The sequence below is a fragment of the Benincasa hispida genome, chromosome 5 (genome assembly GCF_027475165.1).
Source record: "Benincasa hispida cultivar pf3 chromosome 5, pf3_genome.v1.1, whole genome shotgun sequence".
Taxonomy (NCBI): domain Eukaryota; kingdom Viridiplantae; phylum Streptophyta; class Magnoliopsida; order Cucurbitales; family Cucurbitaceae; genus Benincasa; species Benincasa hispida.
In genome coordinates this window covers 52667206-52675341 of record NC_143482.1, presented here as the reverse complement: position 1 = coordinate 52675341, position 8136 = coordinate 52667206, and the positions used below count along the sequence as shown (strand labels likewise).

General features: G+C 31.1%; 1 protein-coding gene across 1 annotated transcript; it reads right to left on the bottom strand.

The window, feature by feature from the left end:
* Positions 1–5281: 5281 nt before the first annotated feature.
* On the bottom strand, positions 5282–6533 carry LOC120077360 (S-type anion channel SLAH1-like). The gene has a single exon (XM_039031245.2). The coding sequence runs from the start codon at positions 6515–6517 to the stop codon at positions 5456–5458; it is 1062 nt and encodes a 353-aa protein (XP_038887173.2). The 5' UTR covers positions 6518–6533; the 3' UTR covers positions 5282–5455.
* Positions 6534–8136: the final 1603 nt, after the last annotated feature.

Here is an 8136-nt window from a genome sequence, read left to right as displayed (position 1 = left end):
TGTATACAGAATACTCAGGTACTTGAAAGGAACTCCAGAAGAGGGATTATACTTTAAGAAATCTAAGAGAATAAACATCGAAATCTTCACAGATACAGATTGAGCAAGCTAAAAAATAGACAGAAGATCAACTTCCGGATATTGCACCTTTGTTTGGAGAAATTTAGTCACCTGGCGAAGTAAGAAACAATCTGTAGTATCCAGGAGTAGTGCCGAAGTTGAACTAAGAGCTTTAGCTCAAGGAATATGTGAAGAAATGTGGCTCAAAAGCATTCTATCTGAACTTAAAATCAAATCAGAAGAACCAAAGGAGGTACACTATGATAATCAAGCTACTATAAGTATCGCCAAAGATCCAATCCATCATGATCACATAAAACATGTGGACATTGATCGACACTTTATTAAAGAAAAAAATTGAAAACAAAAGCATCTCACTCAACTACATACCTACCAAGAGGCAAATTGCTGACCTACTAACAAAAGCCCTATTCAAGAATATGTTTGAAAATTTAAAAACCAATCTGGACTTAATCAACATATATTGCCCAGCTTGAGGGGGAGTGTTGAATATGGAAAGCCTTCTCTTACCTTGTCCATATGATTTTATTCCCTGTAATTTGGGTTTATTTTTATTCTTACCATATGTACAATTTTTCACTGTTATAAGTTTTTCCATAATTAGCTATCAAAGGTGTATATATAAGGGATGCTCCCTCTTGTAAAATTATCAGAAGAAATATAGAAAGAGTTCTGTATTACAATAGTATGCAATTCCTTGCTCCGATGGCTTTGTGGACAACTGCTTCACAAAGAGTGTGTTGAAGGCGAGGCTTCCTTTTTACTTTCAGAGAGGAATTTTAAGCTTCCAGTTAAGATTTCACGAGGGCTCGAAGGGGAAGTGTTTTTTAAGTAAGAATGTGGGCAGAGTTTTTCTTCAATTTCTTAGTCGTTGTTGCATGGAAATCTCATTGGGTATTTATAGGCATCAAGGAGAAACTTTTCTTCTCTTACTAATGATTATGCTGAATAAGGTGCATTAAATTCCATACCCTGATGTGTCGTTTGCTCTGTGTCAAAGGTTCATTTGCTCTACTATGAAGCTTTCTTGTGAGCTACTAACTTGCTCTCTGATTTGACTTCCATCGCCCGTGCGACATGTCATCCTTTATGGCATATGCCTACCAACTTGTTCAACTATGCGATTCCAGTATTGGCTTTGAGAATCCTTGCAATCGCATAAGTAGATTTCCTGCACCCAAATAGCATGATTTTTATAATTTTCATAGATAGAAAGAATTTGTGCGTGTATGATCGCATGATATAATTATTTTTATGAATTCCTTATCAGGTTATCGCATTTTCAGAGCTTTTATTCCCAATTATTTTAGATAAAGAGGTCAAATAACTTGTATTTCTACAAGTTATCAATAAGTCTCAACAACACGACAATCATGATAATGTGAACTTTCATCCCATCTACAATCGAAAAGGATCCTTACACATTGTAGAGCTATAGCAAAAGCAGCAAGATTGAAACAGTGACTATTTACTCGTTTGTAAAAAAAAGATTGATTTCTTTAGATACTCAAAAAACAAAATGTATATCAAAAATTTTAAAATGATATAATAATATAATAAGATCATAAGTGGTAAAACATGATAAAAAATGAAAAATGAGAAATTTGAATGAAATATACAGTTTGTTTGATGATGATATATATTAAATAATGAATAAAATCTTAGTCGAAATCAGATATACTAATACGAATTTAAGAGAATAAAAATTAATAAGATAATGTAAAATTTAAAAATCTAGTCTAAATTAAAATAAAAATGGAGATATACGAATTAGAGATAATTCATTTTGAATAAATTGGAAAAGTGGTTATATCAAATCAAATCTAATATTAAGCTGCCAATACGAAATTCAGATTGGCCAAAAAATGCACCACCTTTTTCTATTGAATCTGTTTGGTTGGAATCTCATATTGTAATTCTATTCCAAATTGATACACTCTATAACAATTACACTGTATTCAATAATGTTGTTAGCCGACCATACAATGAGCAAATTCGGTATTATAAAAGTAGATGTCACATGAGCGGCACATGTTTTGTCAAAATTCTTATTATTTTCGATTTTTGACATAAATACAGAGGACCCTCCGAATTTTGCGATTTTCTCTAATTTCCCTCTTATGGAATCCAAGACACAGCCCAACCTACATTTCCTTTTTATTTGAAAAGCCCAAATAACCAGCCCACCCACTTCTTTTAAACTAATTTGAAAAGGTAAAAGAAATAATAAAATAAATAATTAATAAGGGAAAAGAAACCACAAAAGTCCGTAGGCATTACGTACCCACTAAAGTGCCAATCTGCCTCTCTCCATTTCTCTCCTGCTGGCTGCCGTCATCTTCTCAATTTTGAAGCTCAATCGCCAGTCGCCGATTCGGTAGAGCCACCGCCAGCCATCTGAAGGTCAAACACTAGTCACCACCACTAGCGCACCTGCCATCTCCATTCTCCCCTCCGCTCCGAGTTCGATGATTTTAGTTTTTTTCGTTTATTTAGTCTGGTCTTTCACTATTTTTTTTTAAAGAAAATCTTTCACTACCATTTTTAAGTCTACTTTGCATTATTGTTCAGTCCTATTAGTTAAAAATAGTTTCTTTGACTACCTCCATTGTTTTTACTTTTTCTTTGATACCATCTTTGTGTTGGTTACAAAGATGCAATCCTAAAGTTTGCACGCTCCACAAAATTGAACTTTTTTTTTTTTTTTTTTTTCTCTTACCTGGATTAAGAAATCTGGTTTTAATCGAACCAAACTGATTCAAACCGAATCAAGACAGCTCGGTTCTAGAACCGAAACCGAGTAGCTTCTGTTTTCGCCGGTTCAAAGTATTCAAAAATCGACCGGTTCGATTTAGTCCTTGGTTTTACTCAAAATCGGATCGAACCGAACCGTTCACACCCGTAAGATGTATCATAAAATGTTGTTCTTGGTTTATTTTTTTAAAAATAAAAAAGAAAAAAATATATTTGAATTAATAAAGTTGTTTTTACTTATAAAACTAAGTTATATCAAAAGTTTAAAATGTCGATGTCGACCAAAAAGATCAATGCCTCAATTTTATAGAAATTTCGATGGAAATATTGATAATATATCTAAAGTTGTGGATATTTCTGAAAAATTTATATAAAAAAGTTAAAATATTAAATAATATTCTTCATTTTATTAAACAAGTTAAAATGTTTATTATTTATATCATATTCAAATAATGGCATTTTGTTGTTTATTTTTTTGTGTTCCATGGAATTTTTTACAATATATGGAAATGTCGATGCACCCCTCATGTCGATGTCGAATCCATGAAAATATTGATGAAAATAGGGATGTTTGAAAAATACGACAACCTAAATAACCCATACTATCCAACTCAAAATATAATAGTTGAGTTGGGTTAGTTTTGTTTTTGGGTTGGATTGGGTTGCATTTTTTCTATTTTTGTTGGGTTGAGCAAGGTTTCGGATAGGTTAAATAAAAATTTGGGTTGATCAACTCAACTCGAATTGCATATATATTAATAAAAGTATATATATATATAAATTTGACTACTTTGGGTTAATAAATTTATGAATTTTTAATATATTTCTCTAAGAGTTGTTATGATGTTTGTGTTTGTATTTGTTTAAAGTTTGTAATAAATATCATCAATATTTGATTTTTAACATTTGAATTTTATGAGATTTCAGTTGTTAGTCATGTATTGTACATAAATGTACATATTTTAAATAAATAAGAAAAAATAAGTTATAAGCCAACAACTCAACCCAACTAACCCGAATTTTATGGCTTGGGTTAGAGACTTTATTCGGGACTTTTGGTTTATCAATCCAATCAACCCGAATTTTTGGCTTGATCCAAAAAATAGCCTCAACTCAACCTAACCTAACTCATGTACATTCCTACGTGAAAATATCAATATATTGATAGAAATGATGGATACCATGGTTACATATCTTATTATTAATGCATATCTTCATGTCGATTAATGAACGATTTTTTTTATAGACATTTATAAAAAACATCCAAGATATCGATTAATTTTTTACATCTATATCGACTCATCCAATTTACGGATATATCGATGGATATTTTAATCCTTGAGTCCATCCCAATTGTATTTCTAGCTATTCAAAGCAAAATCTCTAGTTAGATGATTAAGAATAAATCATTTCTTCTCCTTATTCTTCTCTAAAATTTCATTAGATTTAATATTCAAATCTATATTTAATAGACCAATTACTAATTAAAAATTTTGAATTCTTAGAAACCTACTAAACTAAAGTTGAAAGTTTTAGATCTTATTAGACATTTTTAATTCTTCGGGAACCAAACAAACACAAATTTCAAAGTTTAGAAACTAGTTATAATTTTGAAAATTAAGGAATACAAAAAAAGTAAAAAGAATAGAGAATCAACACAAATTTACGTGGTTTAACAGTGTTAGCTATGTCCACGAGGCAAAAGAAAAACAATTTTATTAGAGATAATATTATAAATTACAAAATAAATGGTGTCTTTAGTGTTAACGAGTCTAACAGATTCAAGGATTCAAAAGTGTCAAATAATAGATTCAAGACATTCCAACATTAAAAAGCTTTTCCTGATTCCTAGGTTTTGAATTTTGCTTTCATTTGATCCCTATGTTTCACAATATTACACTTTTAGTTTGTAAGTTATGATTTGATTTCATTTTAGTCCCTAGGTTTCAAAGTTACAATTTTACCATTGAGATTTGAGTTTTGTTTCAATTTGATACCAAAGTTTCAAAATTTTTCACTTTTAACCTTGATTTTCCTTCTAATACTCACTTCAGTCATAAGGTTAAAGTCTATTAATTAATTTAAAATAATTATGAAGTGGAGTTTTAAAATTAACTTTAATAGTAATGAAAAAATAACAAAACTTAATAAATTATAAACTTTTTAATTCTTAAGTTAATTAATAAACTTTAGAAATATTTAGGGAAAACTCAACCGAAATATAGGAATTGAGTTGAAAAAAAAAATCAAAATCAAAATTAAAAGATAAAATTATAATATTTTGAAATAAAAAAAATTGAAATCAATGTATAAGGTTAAAAGTTTAAAGATCAAAAAGTAATTATTCATAATATAAAGTGTCGATTAAAGCATCTACTCCTTTTTATCAAAGTCAAAACTTTTAAATCCTTGGTGAGAGGAAAAAAAAAAAAAGAGTCAATAAAAGTATATCCAAATGACCAATATAATGGAATTTTCATTGCCCCAACAGTGGGTAAGTATTGTTTTGTATATCATCAATATACGGTAAATTTAAGTGATTATACAACAACAAAGATATCAACGAATAAGATTACATCATGCATATATTCCCGATGAAGAGGTAAAAAATTCGAATCCCTCATGGCTCGGCACTGCTACTGTCGGAACTGATCTCCGGCGAGGTCACCGGAATCAATGAATTACTCCTTAAAACTGTAACAATCATCAAAAACAGACACACCAAAACAGAGAGAAGAGCCAAAAGAAGAGCAAAAACATGCGCAGCTTCAGCTTCAACTTCTTTAGCATATTCATTGCAAGCCAAAGCAAGAACCGAGAGAGGGAAAGAATAGGCCCACCATGCCACACTGAATTTCCTCATAGATTTTCTAAAAAGCCCTGGCCTTGAAACAAGTGACACAAACAGAAAAACAGAGAGAAAAAACAGCATTTTTGAAAATGCATCAAATCCTCCATTAATGGAACTCCAAGCTAAGCTTGCCATACTTGGAGCTGCAAAGAACAAGAAGAAAACTGGCCTCAAAGTGGCTGGAAGGCTATCGCTTCCTGATAATCTTTGATAAAGTGTCACAAAAAGTACCAAATAATGTGCCATTCCAAGAGAGAACATACAGAGTGCACTTTCCCTCCACCCCATCACCGCCGCCGCCCGAGCTCCAGCCAAGTTTCCGATCACTGAAAGTTGGCTAGTGGGGTTTGCTACAGTGGACAAAAATCTCTTCCCTTTTGTGAACCATTGACCATAAATTTTCACATCCAGTACAACTATTGGAATAACAAATGCCCACATGAGAATTTGATTGGGAATTAGAGATTTAAATGGTGAAGATTGAAGTAAAAGAAGCCATGAAATCCATGGTGCAAAGAGGTAATTTACACCCACTCTATGTAAAAACTCTGATTTAACCAATTTGAAATGGAAGAAACATCTTAGAATGTAAATCAAAGAAAGGGAAGCTAAAATGAACAGAGTTATTGACCATAACAACAAGAAAGCTGTATTGGGTAGCAAGCGAAGGATTTTTCTAAGAGAATTTTCATTTTGAATTGGTTGTTTGAGGATCTTCCATAACAAGGCTTGCCCACAAAGGGACATGCTGATTCTGAAGTAACCAGCATGAAATTTGGCTAAGAGTTGAAGGAAAATGGATGCTTTTTTTATTTCATTTTGATGATCCATCTTCACAGATCAGTAATTTGATGAAATGTTGAAGGTTTGTGAATGGGTTTTTATAGAAATTGAGGAAAAGGGGGGGAATGTTGGGGAGTGACAAAAAAGGTGTTGCATGCGGTGTACTTTTAGTTTAAGGAGTAGCCATTTTGGACTTTTTGAGCAAAACTTGACTCCTTTTGAACCCTTTACAGCTAGACTCAACCACCTAAGAACGATGGTCCGTAACTTAGAAAAAAAGTGTGTCGAATGTTGAGAGATATTAGGGTTCATATGACAATGGGTCTTTGTGTTTAAAAATGGTATGATGAACTTTACTTTTGGTTTTATTAAAGGAGTGTGTATCATATGTCATTCCCCATTTTATTATTCAATTGTATTGTTAATTTTATATATCGACTCATTTGGTGAATCTAGTTAAAATAATTTTGAGAACTTGAGATTTCTTAATTGTGTTTATTTTTTTTTGTATAATTTCTGGCTTCTGAATACATAATTGGAGTTCTTTACTCGTTTTAGAAGGGTATCTATCGATACCCTTTTGTCTTACAATGAGGTGTTGTTGATTCCCCTTGTTCTCATCTAGGTTTATCAAGTTATGATTGGTGATTTGTAATACATATGACATTCCAAGCCATGTTTTATGGTATCCCAATGGTTTGTCAAGAATTAGTGCAAATGGAGTTTGCAAGTAATTATATTAGTTTTATTTTTAATTTATGTTAGTGGTTTAAGTTAAAAGTAGTGTCTCCTTATAAATAGGAGGATGATAGCATAATGACTTAAGGTTACTGCATTTATGGTTAGTTTTATTGCGTATAAATAGTTGTATTATTTACCCTTCATGAAATATCAAACTCAATTTGAAGCATTTGATCCTTTGTCTAGTATTTGTTTCTCGTTTCCATCTTCTGTCCTCTTTGTTTGTTGTTTTCGTTACATGATTATACGTCTTTTGAGTTGTTATTTGAGAACGCTCACACTTATTTTGTTAGTTTGAAAAAAAATTCAATTATTGTATGCTGATTATCATATATTGCGTTTTAAATCATATTTCTTGGATTATCAATAGTTTTTATAGCATGTATAAAACATAGAGTTCTTCACATCATACATGCTATAAAAACTATAAAAATTATTGAGTTACTCTCGTTGAGATTTATGTTCTTTAGTGCTTAAAGTCCCACAATATATTGCGAAAAAACTCAATCTCTTCCATTCCCCTCTCTTGAAATTTGGGATTTTAAAAAAGACATTAAATATGAAGATGTTTATTTTCATTTGATCTATGAGCTTGCTCATATTTTTATAAGGACAATAATTAAGTGAAACCTAAACTATACCTAATCCTAAGCATCTTTTTTTTCCCCTAAAATCATTATTTTTGAAAAAAATATTTCTCGCATGATAAATTTTTATTTGACAACTGTCTAGATTGTACATAGGTAGGTGCATTCCACACACAACATTTAAGTTTTTACTTCTTTTACAATGCCACTTCCTTGTCATTTTTTCTACTTTAGTTAAGAGACCAGTTTATTAGTACCCTAACTTTACCCATTTTACTAGATTTATATTACACATTCATGAAGATAAATAAAATAAACTCTTTCCAAATTTGTGAAAAG

Bases quoted from the DNA above. Each gene is read 5' to 3' on its own strand.
- LOC120077360 (XM_039031245.2), bottom strand. From the start codon at position 6,517: ATGGATCATCAAAATGAAATAAAAAAAGCATCCATTTTCCTTCAACTC.